The sequence below is a fragment of the Micropterus salmoides genome, unplaced genomic scaffold (assembly GCF_014851395.1).
Source record: "Micropterus salmoides isolate LMB-PRFRI ecotype aquatic unplaced genomic scaffold, ASM1485139v1 Ms_hic_scaffold_6, whole genome shotgun sequence".
In the NCBI taxonomy this organism is placed as follows: Eukaryota; Metazoa; Chordata; class Actinopteri; order Centrarchiformes; family Centrarchidae; genus Micropterus; species Micropterus salmoides.
In genome coordinates this window covers 3332799-3349851 of record NW_024044348.1, presented here as the reverse complement: position 1 = coordinate 3349851, position 17053 = coordinate 3332799, and the positions used below count along the sequence as shown (strand labels likewise).

Genomic DNA, 17053 nt, shown 5'->3' with positions numbered 1-17053 from the left:
CCCAACCGGTCGAGGCAGATGGCCGCCCACCCTGAGCCATGGTTCTGCTCGAGGTTTCTGCCTCTTAAAAGGAAGTTTTTCCTTGCCTCTGTCGCCTAGTGCTTGCTCTTGGTGGGAACTGTTGGGCTTCTGTAAATAACATCACAGAGTACGGTCTAGACCTGCTCTTTTATGAAAAGCGCTGTGAGATAACTGTTGTTGTGATTTGGCGCTATATAAATAAAATTGAATTGAATTGAATTGAATTCTTTCATCCACAGCCAGCATACGTGACTGCTCTTCTTTGCTCCCTACTAACTTTGATTCCTAAACATTCAAACTATAACCTGATAGTCAATCAGTCTCTACGCAGCTGGAAACAGTTCAGATCCCACTTTGGGTTCCAATACTCCCCGTTGTTCTCCCCTTGTAATAGAAACCCAGCATTTACCCCATCATTGAATGACAATGTCTTTGAGATCCGGTCTAAGAAGGGACTTATAACAATTAAGGATCTATTTGTTGATGGAGTGTTTGCCTCCTTCTCACAGTTGTATTCAAAATTTAACCTCCCTAAGACCCATCTTTTTAGTTTTTTTCAGATTTGAGACTTCGTCAGTAAAACTTCTTCACATTTCCCAAGACTCCCGCCCCAAATGCCCCTTGACACTATTCTAGAAATGAATATCAACGATAACGGAGTCTGTGTCTGCACGTTATGACCTCATTACTGGACTCTCTTCTGTAGAGAACACGAGACAAAACTGGGAGGACGATTTGGACTATAAGTTTAAAGATGGGGAATGGAAAAAGTTCTAAGTAGGATTAACTCCTCTTCTATATGTGCTCGTCATAACCTCATACAGTTCAAATTTGTACATTATGTATTTATTGGACTAAGGTCAGACTAGCAAAGGTTAAACCGGATATGGGCCCTACTTGTGATAGATGTAGGCGAGCCCCTGCATCACTCCTCGATATGTTCTGGCTTTTTAAAATTTATTTTTATGTACTTTATTTTTTGTGTGACCATCAAATTTACATATTTCTTCCTGCCTTTCTATTTATTTTATTTTAATTAATTAATTCATTCATTCATTTTTAATTTTTTTTATTGTGTATGTACTGTGACTATTGTTAGAATTGCCAGGCTTGGGAATGTTTGTTCTTTCATGTCTTGTACATGTTGTTATTTTAAAATAACGAAAAATAAAGTTCTATAAAAAAAAACAACTAAATGCCCAATCCTAAATACCAAATGCCCAATCCTTAATACCAAATGCCCAATCCTAAATACTAAACGCCCAATCCTAAATACTTATTGACTTATAGTATTAAACTTTCAGTTTTAATTCTGACCCAATACCCATACAGCAGTGCCCTTTGTGTCGTTTTAATGAAAACATGACATAAATAGCCTTTATGTTACCTGTTGTAACCGCCTAATTATGAACCTCTCTAGTTACATCAGTTGGTGGGCTAATCCTCAAAGTAAATGTAATAGGCTGTAGTTACTTCTTAATGTTTTCAAATATTTTAGCGTTTTTAACATTTTACTTTTGAATAACTTCTGTGCAGAGAAGATAACTTTCACAGATACTTTACTGTAACCAGCCACCTAATAACATCATTGTACATCATTACAACATCATTGTAACATGTAGAACAGCTAGCTAGGTGTTGCCAGCCCCCCGAAGCCCCTACCCTTATCACAACCATCAGAAATGTTAGTACCTAAACCTAAGTCACTGACTTTATACATGTCGACCAGCTAACCATACAGCTGCGCGAACAGGTAGGGTTATCCTCCCTTGTGTTGCTGCAACTTCGCAAACGAGGGCATTTCATACGGACGCTGAAGGGTACCTTTAGCGTAAAATCTTTACGCTTTGTCATGCTGTCTGAAAGCATCAGTTATGACGCATTGAGATGAGAATGTGTTGACCATTCTTGTTTCATTTACTTCTCATGAAGTCAGGGTTCACAAGTAGGAACTCAAGTGGCGTTCCATGATACTTTGGCTAGTTGGAGGTTGGAAATTTCTGAAGAGTCCAACTTTAGACTGGTTCAACTTTAGACTGGTTTAACCTTAGACTGGTTTAACTTTAGACTGGTTCAACTTTAGACTGGTTCAATTTCAGACTGGTCTAACTGTAGACTGGTTCAACTTTAGACTGGTATAACTTAAGACTGGTTTAACTTCAGACTGGTTCAATTTTAGACTGGTTTACCTTTAGACTGGTTGAGCTTTAGACTGGTTTAACTTTAGACTGATTTTACCAATGTGCAGTTTTGAACGTTACTGTTGGGTTTTTACCCAAACTCTAAACCAAAATCTGGGTTTAGTAGGAAAATACTGGTTGTGTACCCGCTGGTTCTGGATAAAGTTAAAGCAGTATTGACCCAAACTGGGTCCAGTTGTTGGCAGAAATGTGATAGTAATGGTCCACTTCCTGTCTCTGTAAAAACAGTAATGTAACAGCTCATTATGCAAACATGTTGTTGTGAACAACATTAATCTCATTTAAACCCTGATAATCCAAATCCTGCCCCCCCACCCCCGCTCTCTGTTCATTGTTCTGAGTTCAGCTGCTGTTCTTTAATCCGTCACTCTTTTATAAAAACACAGTTCACGCTGACATGGTGTGAACCCCCTTCATTTCTCTGAGTGGTGGTCTTCCACTTAGCTTTTTTCCTCTGACTATGCAGGAAGTACATAAAGAACTTTTATTTCAGATCGTAAAAAGATTTTATTTGCTTTAAACTGCATTTCTGCTGTTCCCCGCCATCCCCACACGTGTTTCAGAGAGCAGTCTGGCTGCAAGCTTTGCTTCTACCTTCATGGTGGTATTACGCAATATAACAATGTTAACGGTTGATCATTTTATGTGCTTGAGAACTCTGGACCAAATTAAACTACTTGAGAGAATTAAACTTTGAGATGCTGATCAGGGTCCGGAATGAAAGCGGTCTGGAAAAATTAAATAAACCTGAATGAAAAGGAAAGATGGGAGACAAAGGGAGACCTGTTCAGTTGGAGGAGATTCTCTAAAACGCTGTGTCCCAACTAAAAAAGTTCATAAAAGTTGACATTTTGGAGAGACTTTTCTGTCATTTTATAGATTAAATATTTGTTACTTTCAGATAAACTGTGACAGATGGAAGGAGTCAGGTTATCAGGACAGTTAAAAACTAAAATAAAAGTAAGTTATTGTTCTTCACCAAAATTACGGATAATTCACTTAAACAACATTTAAAATTCCTGAAGAGTTAAAATGTGAAACTTTTTAAAAAATATTTAAAATATTTAATGTTACGGAGTTTGGTTGGTGGCTAATTCAAAATGCCTTTGCTGGGTGGGGTCCTCATGATGTCAGTTTTCTAAATTCTTTAGAATGGATCTGATTGATTTCTCTGTGAAATGTGGTGAAGGAAGAGTAGAACGTCAATCAATAAAAATTAAGAAGCTGCGAACGTATGAACTGGAGAGAAGATGGACAGAAAACAGAATGAAGAGCTCAGCTGCTGGAGGTTTGGTTTGTGGGGATTTTGTGAGGCTCCATCACTCGACGAAAATACTTGTGTTGAAGCTCAATTTAATTCAATTTTATTTATATGGAGCCAAATCACAACAACAGTTATCTCATAGCGCTTATGATAAAAGAGCAGGTCTAGACCGTACTCTGTGATGTTATTTGCAGAAACCCAACAATTCCTAAAGCTCGACGGGTCATAAGACTCCCAGAAGGATTACCTCACAGCAGAGTCATGAGACCGGATCCAACAAAGAGCTCTGCTGCCTCACATGCTCGTCATATGAACCCGCTCAGCTGCATAAAGTCAACTCCTTTCTTCACTCCTGAGCTGCTCTGATCCAGACTGAGCCAGGGAGAGCAAGCAGCTGGGTTCCGGAGAGCCTCAGAGAGCCACTGGGTCTTAGAAGAGCCTCAGAGAGCTCAGGAGAGCAGCCGGCCCCTCAGAGAGCAGCTTGGTCGTCAGAGAGCAGCCGGGCCCTCAGAGAGCAGCCGGGTCGTCAGAGAGCACCTGGGTCCTCAGAGAGCAGCCGGGCTCTCAGAGAGCAGCCGGGTCCTCAGGGAGCATTCGGGTCCTCAGAGAGCAGTTGGGTCCTCAGAGAGCAGTCAGGTCCTCAGAGGGAAGCCGGGCCCTCAGAGAGAAGCCAGGTCCTCAGAGAGGAGTCGGGTCCCTGTAGTGACACGTCTGGAGGTTCAGGTAGAGACGAGGGGGGTCACACAGCTTTCTGATTCTTCTTCTGCTGCTTGTTGTGAAAGTGGAGTCTGAAAGTTTGATGTCCAGAACGTTTTTGACTCACAATAACTAAAGTAGTTTTGTCTCTGCTGAAGTCTAAAAAACTTTAAAAACAGACCTAAACTGCTTCATTCTGACTCTGACACTCGTTTCTACTAAATGAGTCTGAGCTTCATTATTTCCTTCATATCTTTACCCACTCAGCTTTTATAATATCAAAACAAACTGTGTCCCTAATTCACAGTGATAGTATACAGTGTGTACTAATACCTCTAGAGCAGTGGTTCCCATTGTCCTCAGAATGCCTCCTGGGGGGGGGGGTACTGCCCCCATTGAGAAACACTACTCTAAAGTAAAGGATCCTATGCAGCTGTTAGTATGAAGGAAATCACTGTTTTTCTGATCTCACCAGGAAGAGGAACAGAGAAATTAAAGAAGCTATCTGTTAGCTTGCTAGCTTGTCTTCAGCATGACGTCCTCCTGCCTGAGAGTAAACCAGCAGCTTCCACTCTGATAGGGCAGCTCAAGTGAACCTGGATGTTAGCTACACAGATAATAAGCTGCAATAGCTTCCTCCATGTTGGACTTTGTGTCTCTACATCCAGTCAGAGCTCAGCTCTTAAAGTTCACCAATGTTATGATGAATTATTAATCAGGTTTTCAGTGGAGAGCTGGTGGGAGGGCATCGAGTGACAGACAGGAGGAGGAGGATGGTGGTGGTTCATCGTTCACGTGAAAAAGACAATACAAGTAAGCTCATGTGACGTTCAGATGTTAATCCTCCATCATCCAGAGTGCGCAAATTTTACAAAGTGCTCCAGTGAATTACAGACACACGCAAGAACACACAATCACACAATAACTCACACACAGAGGCATTAGCGCGGTATGGACTTAAACAGACAGGAAGCAGATTCAAAGGACGCGTCTGTGTTTCAGCAACAGGATTAGGACGGGAGGATCAGAGGATTTGATGCATACAGAAATGGAAAGCTCCACTCTGCCAGTAATTAGCCAGATTCATTCAGACACGAACAGTTTGATGTTTCAGCTCTTTGTGGAGGTTTAATCTGCAGCTGCATATAAATTAACGGCCATGATTGACTTCTCTCATTAAAGCTCCTCAGGGAGTTTATTTACTTCCTTTTTTCTTTCTTTCTTTATGAATTAATTAATCCACAGAATATCAGTCCGTCTGTTCCAGGATCTGATTGGCTTCAGTGTGTTTGTTGTGAACATCATTCAGTGGTTTAAGATTAGGAGAGTTTCCATCGCTCACAAAGAGGATCCACATTTACACAAATGTTCTCTCACCTCCCGTTTGTTATCTAACAACTGACTTTACTGTCCCTGTTGTTCTGCGACAGATTTTTAATGAAGCTAACTCATGTTCATTAGTTCCAGGTGAGTCGGCAGGAAGAAAGTTTTTACAGACAAGTTAGAGTTTGTGTGTTTGTGAGTGTAAAGAAAGAAACAGCAGCATCAGACTAGCTGATGTTTACTTCCTGTTTCAGATTCAGAGAGCGTGGATCGAGAGGACATTCCAGAAGAGAGAATGTGTCCAGATTATTCCCAGCAAAGACCCCAGCAGGTACTGACACACCTTTCTATCACCAAGTGCTGCTTTCATTTCTAAATGCTGCTGATTGCAGCAAGCGGACCTCAAAGGACCTGAAGACCAGGACTTTCTGTCTTCCATGTTACTGAGAATATTTATTACCTGAGTTAAACGACGCGTAGAATTCCCAACACTTCAGAATGTCTCCAGAAGTCTGAGTCCTTTAACTGTCTTCTGGTCTGAGTACAAACCTGTTGTGCTGCTGTTGTTCAGGTGCAGTTGTGGTCAGGTGGTGACGCAGCACACCTTTGTCCCTCCGGGGGCCAGAGAGGAGGGGGCCCCTTCGGTCCAGCTGGAGGTCCAACCAGCAGAGAGATGGAGCGCACCGAAACACACCCAGACCTTTCCCACCGACGCCTACGGAGTCATCGAGTTTCAGGGAGGAGGACACATCAACAAGGCATGGTGCGCTTTAATATTTAATGTCATTCATTATGTCATGTTTCTGTCAAACACTATCAACAACACAAACTAACACCCCCCCACACCTGCAGTATATCCGGGTCTCCTACGACTCCAAACCGGACCACCTGCTGCACCTGATGGTGAAGGACTGGCAGTTGGAGCTTCCCACGTTGCTGATCTCCGTCCACGGAGGCCTTCAGAACTTCGACCTGCCTCCAAAACTGAAGCAGGTTTTTGGGAAGGGACTGATCAAAGCAGCAGTGACCACCGGAGCCTGGATCTTCACCGGGGGAGTCAGCACCGGTATGACACGCCCGGTAACAGACCGGGTTTTACTTAGCTACAAAATCCAATCTGAGTATGAATTTCACATGACGACCAACTGTATCTATCTTTAGAAACGTCCACCCTCTAAGTGCTTGTCCTCATGGTGTTTCAGGAGTGATCCGCCATGTCGGCGACGCCCTGAAAGATCATTCTTCAAAGTCCAGAGGAAAAGTCTGCGCTATCGGCATCGCCCCATGGGGCATCATCGAGAACAAGGAGGACCTCATCGGCAGAGACGTAAGACCATAGCTGAAAAAGCTAATGCTTATGCTAGCATGCAGTTTTATTTCATTGTTTTTATAACATTGTTGGTATTTTATTCAGTTTATTTTTGTATTATTTTAATAGTCCGTTTTTTTTTTGCTGTGTTTCTGGTTAAAACACATGAAGATTTCTATCACTTTGTTTTATAAAGTGCTGAAAGATTATTATTATTATCAGTAGTGAGAGTAATATAAAAACATTTTCTGTCTTGACTTGACTCATTTGTGATTCCTCCCACCTCTGACTGGACCAATCATGTCTATGTGTTCTAGGTGACCCGGCCCTATCAGACCATGTCCAACCCGCTCAGCAAGCTGTCAGTGCTGAACAGCAGCCACTCCCACTTCATCCTGGCCGATAACGGGACCAACGGGAAGTATGGCGCCGAGGTCCGACTCCGCCGGCAGCTGGAGAAACACATCGCTCTACAGAAGATCAACACACGTGAGTCACACGCCTGTGACATGTGACCCACTCCAACAACCAATGCTAGGGGAGCATTCAGAGGTCTTGTCCAGACCAAATCTGTCTTCTGGCATTTCCTGATTGATTTTAGAAAGTCTGAAAACATGAAATGCAGACAAGGTGCAGATTTCAAAGTGTCTTTTGTGTCATTTGCAACACAACAATGTCCGATCCAGAGTGATGGATCAGAGCGGCTGAGCAGAAACTGCTGCTGCTTGCAGAGAGTTTGGACCTTCATGTGACCTGTGGGTTTCCCTTTGTCATCCTATGCCTGGAGCTGTCTGTAAGGCAGGGAGAGCAAAGGGAAGCTCAGCCGTCACCCCTCACTTCCACCACAGAGAAGAACTGAACCGACACCAACATAGCCCGGCCGTGCTCGTTCTGTAGAACTAAATGTCCTCACAGGGACTGAAAACCAAACCAAACTGAGTCAGAAGATTCAGTCTCTGTGTGTCCAGGACATAGACAACAGTGGGGAAACTGTTAGCCTAGCTTAGCATGAAGACTAGGAACAGTGTGCAAAATGTCTGACTTGTGTTACTGCAGCTGGAATTAGCCTAGCATCTTGTGCATCCATATTTGTTATGTCATTAAATAACTTCCAAAAACACGATGAAGAGCGAGCCTGTGAGCTCACTAGTTAGCAAGTGGGCTAGCTCGTAGCTGGTTTGACACAAACACCAGATGACAACATTTAACTTCCAATTTAGACTAAATGTATACCATCACATGATCCTGGCCTCACAGGTCGTAGCAGTCCATTGAGAGTCTCCTGCTGTAAGTGTGCTTTCTGTGTGTCAGGTCTGGGTCAGGGTGTCCCTGCAGTGTGTCTGATCCTGGAGGGGGGTCCTAACATCATCTCCATTGTGTTGGAGAGTCTGAAGGAGGAGCCTCCCGTCCCTGTCGTCATCTGTGACGGCAGCGGTCGCGCTTCTGACATCATTTCCTTTGCACACAGATACTGTGGGCAAGATGGGTGAGTAACATCCGCCAGGATAACAAGTGACTCTGAGACGAAGCAGATCCTGAAGGTGTGTCGTGGGTGTTTAAAAACTCTTTAGACAAACACAAAATGTAAGTATGAGCAGAAACATAACGAACACAGATCACCTGGTTCATTCTCATTCTGCTGTCGGAGGCCCGCTGGCTCCAAGTCAGTCAGAACAGGCCCAGTTCAAAACCGGTTCACACAGAAAGACAGGGTTCAGACCCTGAAAGAGACTTAATCATTATAGAGAACTGACACTGAAAGACGCTTGGTCTGGAGTAAGAAGTATGCCATGAGGTGGAGGTCCGCAGTGACGTATGCAGCGTCCATGTTAGCTCTGCAGAGGTTCAGAGATAGATAATGATTATTTAGTTTGCAATCAATATGTACAATTCCCATTATGCTTTTGGAGAGCTAAGACTCAGCTAACAGCTAGCAACTAACTGGAGGAAGATCAGCAGCAGCACACACAGACCGTGGACTCTTCTGCAGGTTTGTGTAGCTGTCTCGGCATCGTTGCAGGTTAAGGAACACAGTTTGGATTCCGGCAGTCAGTGCTCCACCTCGACAGCCTCACATGACAGTTGTGTGTTTCTCTGCACAGGTTGGTGAGTGACAGCGTCAGAGATCAGCTGCTAGTCACCATCCAGAAAACCTTCAACTACAGCCGCAGACAGGCGCAGCAGATTTTCCTCATGGTGATGGAGTGCATGAAGAAGAGGGCTCTGGTAGGTATCCTGACAGAGTCCTACTTTATGCTCATTCAGATTCACTTTCCATCAGTGCAACAATAAAACACTCGTGTTCATTCATAACTTGTCCTGTGTGTCTTTACTCATCTTCCACACTGAAGTGATATCATGAACCACCTCTGTCTGCATCACATTTCTGTATTAATATCATTTTATCACAAATGAAAGACATAATTTATGCCTGGATTCTGTTCAGGAAACTGTTTTTAGTAAATGAAGCGAGACGTCAGAGGTCGGGGTGGACATAAAAAGTTTCAGACTTTAACTCCAGAGTCAACGTCCTGAGTCTGTCTGTTCAGACAGTAAAGATGGTTTCAGTTAAACATTAACAGATGCGTCGTGTCTCAAGGCACTGCTGTCATGGGTAAGGCTGAGTGCAGTTCCAGGTAAACTGTAGTGTGGACCCAAAATGCAGACAATGGCAGGATGTGGCTGAAAAAAAAGGGTTTATTAAATCAGAAAAACAGGCTTACGTTGGAGCTAAAGGCAAAGTCCAAACTGAGGTAAATCCAACAAGCATATATAATCCAGACCACGGGCAGAGTAATCCAATGTACAGTGGCAAGACCAGAACACTCAACATAGACGAGGACGCAACAAAGACTGAACAGAACAAGCAGACATTTAAACACCAGGTCACGAGCAGGGCGGGAAGAACAGAGGAAACACATAAGTGTCAGTTATGACGCGTAGAGATGAGAATGTGTTGGGTAATCAAACATCAAACAAAGCTAGACAAGGACACATCAAAACTGATCACCACAAAATAAAACGTGAAGTAAAGCATTTGGGAACACACAAGGACAGAGTTACCAAAGTAAAACAGAAAACAGGGAACAACTGCACAACAGAACACATGAAACATCTAAATGGGAAACAATAAACTCCAAACCAGATCTAGGAACTAAGACACAGAACCAAACACAGAACCAGGACTAAGCACTAAGACATAAACTAAGAACTAAGATGAGAAAAGGAAAGAGACAGAACAGGTAAAGACTAACCATGCAACTAAACCTAAAAATAAACAAGGTGGCACAGAAGAAACACAAAACCCCAAACCATGAAAACAGATGTAATATAGGAACAACATGAACACAAAACCAAATCCCAACAACTACAGACTGATTCTGCATGAACCCAGACCTGGATCTTTGTCAAACCTAAACTCAGAGCTGGAAGTCTAAACAGAACCTGAACTCAGAGCTGAGAGTCTGAACAGAACCCGAACTCAGAGCTGAGAGTCTGAACAGAACCTGAACTCAGAGCTGGAACTCAGCTCAACCAGCTGCACGTTAGTTTTGTCTCTTCACCTTCATCTGGCCACACAGCATCTGTCCATTCACTCCAGTCTGGCGATGATTCCAGACGGCCTACGTGGACAGAACGTTGACTGATACGGTGTCTTGAAATCAGTGACCTTCTGACTTTGGCCTTTTATGTTTCACTTTTGGTGGTTTGTTTTTAACTCCTGCTGATTCTCCATACTAACAGAGCAGCATTCAAACATGTATTGAAACATTCAGTGAACACTGCAGCAGCATCAAAGGTTTCACACTTCTTATTTTTATACGTCAGTGTTTGGTAATTTCACGACTTGGGAGTGAAAACTCATTTTCAAGTGTTCTCACCTTCTTTAATGATTTGATTTCAAATCGAACCTAGGCCTCTGAAGCCAGAAGCAAACAGAGTCTGCTTTCATGCGGGACACAGGTATCAGCACCCATCTTTACTAATGGAAAGAAGCCCTGTGTGCTTCCCCCAGAACGTCTTCCCTAAGGATTGACCTCCCGATGAGTTCTGCCTGTGTTGCGTACAGCTTGAAATAATGCTGCATGGGTTCATAAACACCACCAGCCGCTAAGTCTCAAACCTCCTTCCCTTCAAATATCGCCTTCATAGATCAAATTCATCAAGCTCAGACCAGATTGACTTTAGTTTTATGAACATTCATTGTAGGACACATTTGTCCCGAGCACTGCTCGTAGAGGCCAGGACAGTGTCCTTCTGCGTGTTCTTCACGTGTGTTCTTTTCGTGTGTTCTTTTCATGTGTTCTTCCCATGTGTTCCGTGCGTTCCTGTGAGATATTAACATGATGACAAAGGTTTTACCTTTGACCCAAAACTGCAGCACTTAATGGAGATTGTTCTGTGTCCATTTATTTAATCCCACAATCCTCTGCAGCAGCAGACAGTCCCATGCATTTTAATAAAATCACATCTGTTCACTGGTTTGGTTTGTTGCTGCTGCAGGTTCAGATGTTTCTCTCATGAGGAACAAACCAGCGCTGGATCCAGAACCAAGCAGTCTGCAGTGTTGTTCATGCTCTGTGCTCTCACCGTGCAGGGAGTGCCATCACTTAGTCCTGTCTTCTCTTCCACCTCTGTTCTGTTTGTCCACATGTTGATGGGAGTTCCTCCTGCTGGGTTCCTGCTGGGTTCCTTCAGTCATCAGTTACTGATAGAGCCTCATATACTCATGCAGTGTAAATGTATAGAACAGACTGTATCATGTCTGCAACTGCGAAGTCCATGTGTTGTTATCGTTTGTTACTGTAGCCTAAAGACAAATCTCCCCCAGGAGACAATAAAGGTTATCTTGATCTTGATACGACGATAAAACAGGTCAGCTGTCAGAAACAACATGGAGTTACTTTCCTCATTCTTTCTTCCTTCTCTGTGTTTCACAGTTGAACCTGCTGCTCGTGTATTTTCAGAGGATTATATCGTAATATACAGTATATTTGTGTGTGCAGATCACAGTGTTCAGGATGGGCTCAGAGGGACAGCAGGACATTGAGATGTCCATCCTCACAGCTCTGCTCAAAGGTAACTGAACATCGCTCTCATAACGCTTCCTGTTGGTATACGGTTGAACTCCTTCAGCGATTGATGACACTTTGTTCATGTGATTACAGGTACAAATGCGTCAGCGTCCGATCAACTGAGTCTGGCTCTGGCCTGGAACCGAGTGGACATCGCTCGCAGTCAGATCTTTGTGTATGGACTCCACTGGCCTGTGAGTTCATAGATGGATACAGGTCCATCTGTCTCTGTCTTGACCCTGCTGGGGCCAACATGGAGGCTGGATTTGCTGCCACCATGTTTGAACCCTAAACACTATGATCATAGACCCCTAAAAGTTTCTGCAGAAGTCAGTCAGTCTGCCTCGACTTCTCCTTCCTAACTCTCCTCCTAGTTGCAAGAACAGATGATGAAATAATAAATAAAAGTAGGAGTAGAAGGAAATAAGAAGCCAAGAAAGAGACTCGATCGCAAAAGTCTTTGAACTGTTGGAACAGTCTAGTTATTTCTGCCACCGACTGTTTGATGGTGTTTCTGCAGCCGGTGAGCGCTTCACCCACCGACAGGCCTAAAAGTCCGGCAGCTCAGCGAGCAACAGCACCAGGAGGAGGAGGAGCAGGGAAAGGGAAAGCAAGGGGGAAGAAAGGAAAAGGAGGCAAAACCAAACCTGAACCCCCCGAGGAGACCGACCCCCGGAAACTGGAGCTGCTCAACTGGGTAAGAGATTGGAATACAACAGACCTTATGATCCATGATAACCACTAACAGGATAAACGAAAACCACAAAATCACATGGTAGTAGACAGAACACAGTGAACAGGATGCTTTCATCATTGTAATGTCCATTTCTTTTCAGTGGTCAGACTTTGTTATGATGAACAGCTAGCTTCTGCTACTCATGTTCCGGCGATCACTTTCAGTAAAGTTCAGCACCTTGCAGCTAGATGGATAAATGGCATGTTACTGAACATCATTACAATCATACATTTTAGTTATTAGACATTATCAGTAGTAAAGACGCAGAAACACCTTCTTTCTTGCTCTTTCTTTTGGAGCTTGTAACTTACTGACAACCTGTTGGACTGGCAAAGAAATGAACATGTTAGCAAACCTGAGACACAGTTTTCACTGTTCAACTGAACCATTAGCTAATGGTAACCAAAGCCTTATTCAGTAGCTAACCTTAATCAAACGCTGCGACAGGTGAACTCTCTGGAACAGGCTATGATGGACGCTCTGGTGTTGGACAGGGTGGACTTTGTCAAGCTTCTGATTGAGAACGGCGTCAACATCCATCACTTCCTGACTATCCCTCGTCTGGAGGAGCTGTACAACACGGTGAGACACTGCACTCCTCTGCAGCAGAACAAACTTTATTTTTATTTTTATTTATTTAAACACTGCACAGCAGCAGCGAGGACGCACTTTCTCTTGCCTGAGATTAGGTCCCTATTATTTCATTTCTATGTTAGATAAATGTTGTCTGGTGTGTGGGGACTGGGAGGTGTGGCATACCAATGTTTCTCTTCTCGTTCTGAACAAAAGCTTTCTGCTCTGATGTCTATATATTGTCACGTTTATCTGCAGCTTAACGTCCATCAGTGATCCACTTCCTCTTGTGTTGCGTCTCTAATCTTTATCTGCTTCGCTCATAAAAAGCTCTTTCAGCAGCGCGTCAGGTACTGTCAGATGGAAGTGAAGCTCTCTGCAGTTTTTATAACGTTCGAGTCAAACAAGTCCAATTAGATAAGACGTGTCTGTAATCACCTGCTAACAGCTGCACGTCACGCTGCCTTTAATGTCATGTTAATATCAATAATCAATAACACATAATGAATAACCCCATTAAGTCAGACCGTCCTCACGCAGCTTATTACCACCCACATTTACGTTTATTGTGGCAGCGACATCTAGAGGCCGTGTGAGCCCATGAGGAAGTCAAGTGACGTTATATAAAGAGCGAGAAAGTCCACCTAAGGTGATGGTTGGGTCAAACCCAGGAACCCGGCATTCAAGTCCCGTTTGAAACTGAGTCAGTGCCGGGTTATTTAGTTTTAAGTTAAAGTGTGTTACTGACTTATGTAATTCGCTGAGGACAGGTTATAGGACCAGGTCATAATTCAATATCTCGTGCTGATCATCAGCAGAAGAAACACGATAAACAGAAGTGATCAGGTGGAACGTAAACCTGACATTATCCTGCTAAATATGGAACTGAACAAACATTATTAATGTTGTGGTATTATTTGCAGTTTTTTTTCTTTTCATCAGTTTCCTGTTTGTTTCCTGTTTTGTTTGTAGAAGTTGGGCCCGGCCAACACGCTGCACTTTGTGGTCAGAGACGTGAAAAAGGTCAGTTTGGTGTTTTTAAACAGGTGGGGGATGGGGCGGGGGGCAGGTGAGGAGTACATAACTAAACGTGAGAGCTGATCAGTAATAATAATAATAATAATAATCTTTATTTGTAGAGCACTTTTCAAAAACAAGTTACAAAGTTCTTTAACAAGTGTAAAGACAATAATACCCAAAAGACAATAATACAAAAACAATACAAGATAAAAGCATGAAAACATTGAAAAGACTAAAATACACGTTTAAGATAAATATAAAATAATTAAAATAGAATAAAATAAAAGATAAAATAAAGTCAAATAAGATCGGGAAAGGCTCTCCTATAAAAGTATGTTTTAACAAGGGACTTAAAAGAGTTCACTGACTCAGCCGACCTGATTTCCTCGGGCAGGCTGTTCCAGAGCCTCGGGGCCCTGACAGCAAACGCTCTGTCCCCTTTAGTTTTCAGTCAAGACTCTGGAACAGACAACAGACCTCTGCCTGAGGATCTCAAGGTACGTGCTGGTGCGTATGGGACTAAAAGGTCAGAAATATAACAAGGCGAAAGGCCATGAATGTCACAGTCGTGGTGTGGAGGCAGGTTGGAGGACCCAAACACAGGACACAGAGCGGAGCAGGTATAGTTCAACGAAGGGTTTTAATTAAGCGAGCACACTTACAGGTGAGTGGCTGAATAACAGAAATCCAAAATCCAAAAGTACAGGGAGACAAGACAAGACAAGACAAGACAAGCAAGGCTGGTTACAGGCAGGCAGAGAGTACACACACGACAGACTGGGGGGTAACATGAACAATGACCGGACAAAGACAAGACAGAAACACCAGGTATATATACACAGGGACTAACGAGCAGGGCGGGAGCAACACAGGTGAAAGACATGAGGCTAACGAGACACAGATAGGGAGAGAGAGAGAGAGAGAGAGAGAGCAGGGGAAAACAGAGACAGACATGCAGAGGGATCACTGGGGTAACAGACATGACAAGGGTGACTGAACACTAGACGAAAGACAAGACAGACCCCCAAAACCCAACAGACCAAAATAACACTAACTAAACACAAAAGTGCAACACAAAAGATGGCCAACCGGCAGAGCATGACAATGAAGAGCTTTAAAACTGATCAATAGAATTTTAAAGTCAATTCTAAAACATACTGGGAGCCAGTGTAATGAAGCTAAAATAGGAGTAATGTGGTCATATTTCTTTGTTCTGGTTAAAAGCCTGGCAGCTGAGTTCTGGACAGTCTGGAGTCGATCAGTAGATTTTTGGGTTAAACAGGTGAAAAGGCTGTTGCAATAATCCAGGCGTGATGAGATGAAGGCGTGTAAAATGGTCTCGGTGTCCTTAAAAGTCCTTTAAGCTTTAGATTACTATCAAACCAAACACCAAGGTTCTTTGCAACAGGCTTAATGTGATTTACTAGGGAACCAGCAGATGGCAGTATTTGTTTTGCCATCTGCTGGGACCCGATGACCAGGATTTCTGTTTTGTCTGAGTTCAGCTGGAGGAAATGATTTGACATCCATTTTTTAACTTCACAAAGGCAGTTGTTAAGTGAATTCAGCATTCCAGGGTCTGTGGATCTGACGGGCAAGTATATTTGTGTGTCATCAGCATAAATATGAAAAGAAATGCCATGTTTATGGATAATATGTCAAAGGGGAAGCAGATACAAGGAAAACAAAATGGGTCCTAAGACCGACCCCTGAGGCACACCATATTTAACTGGACAGAATGAGGAGACATAGTTGTTTACAGACACACAAAACTTCCTATTTGACAGGTAGGATGAAAACCATTCTAGGGCAGTACCAGAGATCCCCACCCAGTGCCTCAGTCTGTCTAACATGATGTTGTGATCAATGGTGTCAAAAGCAGCGCTAAGGTCCAGGAGTACCAGGACTGAGCACATGCCTTCATCAGCAGACATTAAAAGGTCATTGGTGACTTTAAGCAGGGCAGTCTCAGTGCTGTGGTATTTCCTGAAACCAGACTGAAACATTTAAAATATTTTGTTATTTTCCAGTACAGTGAGCAGCTGTTTGGACACAATTCTTTCTAAATTCTTTGCTATAAAAGGCAGTTTTGAAATTGGTCTAAAATTATGTGGGAGGGAGGGATCTAAACCAGGTTTCTTTAAAAGTGGATTCACGCAAGCCGTTTTAAAATAATCAGGGACACAACCAGTAGATATGGAGCTTGCAACAGAGATCAAATGGGGGCCAACAGAATCTATTACTTTCAGTAAAAATTTAAAAAATCAAGTGGGCTGGAGGACACTCTCATTTGTGATACTGTTTTTAAAAGCTCAGACAAGTCGATGGGATAAAACTGGTTAAAACTCTCTTGTTGCTGGTGAGGAACCTCTGAGTAAGAGGCCGCGGGGGTAATAGAGGCTCTGATTGACACCACCTTATTGGTAAAATAAGATAAAAACAATTCACAGTCATCATTACTTCCAGCTGAGGCACAAGGAGGGGTTGGGTTTACCAGCTGATCCACAGTCTTATTGTGTTTATGTGTAGTAATGAGTTCACAAAAATAATGTGTTCTCGCATCCTTAACCAAGTTATTGTAGTTAATTAATAAATCCTTCAGACTGAGGATACTGGATTTTTTCCATCTGCCCTCTGCTTTCCTGCATTCCCTTTTTAGGCTGTGAATGCTGTCATTTATCCAGGGTTGCTTACTAGCTTTAGACGTAGGCCTAACCTTTAGAGGAGCAGTAATATTTAGTGACAACAAGCAGATATGATTGAAGTGATCGACCAGATTGTTAGTGTTGGAAAAAGACAAGTGTTGGCTTTGGCTCTGAAAGAAACACTTTGTTC

At 43.0% G+C, this 17053-nt stretch overlaps 1 protein-coding gene across 1 annotated transcript in view; it reads left to right on the top strand.

The window, feature by feature from the left end:
* Positions 1-4079: 4079 nt before the first annotated feature.
* LOC119890441 (transient receptor potential cation channel subfamily M member 1-like) overlaps positions 4080-17053 on the top strand; it is a 28658-nt gene continuing 15684 nt past the window's right edge. Inside the window, 13 exon segments of the mRNA XM_038701727.1 lie at positions 4080-4209; positions 5760-5836; positions 6077-6268; positions 6358-6571; positions 6708-6832; positions 7132-7303; positions 8126-8300; positions 8917-9040; positions 11821-11893; positions 11983-12083; positions 12410-12586; positions 13073-13207; positions 14171-14221. Coding sequence (XP_038557655.1) covers positions 5801-5836; positions 6077-6268; positions 6358-6571; positions 6708-6832; positions 7132-7303; positions 8126-8300; positions 8917-9040; positions 11821-11893; positions 11983-12083; positions 12410-12586; positions 13073-13207; positions 14171-14221 — 1575 coding nt within the window. The 5' untranslated portion in view covers positions 4080-4209; positions 5760-5800.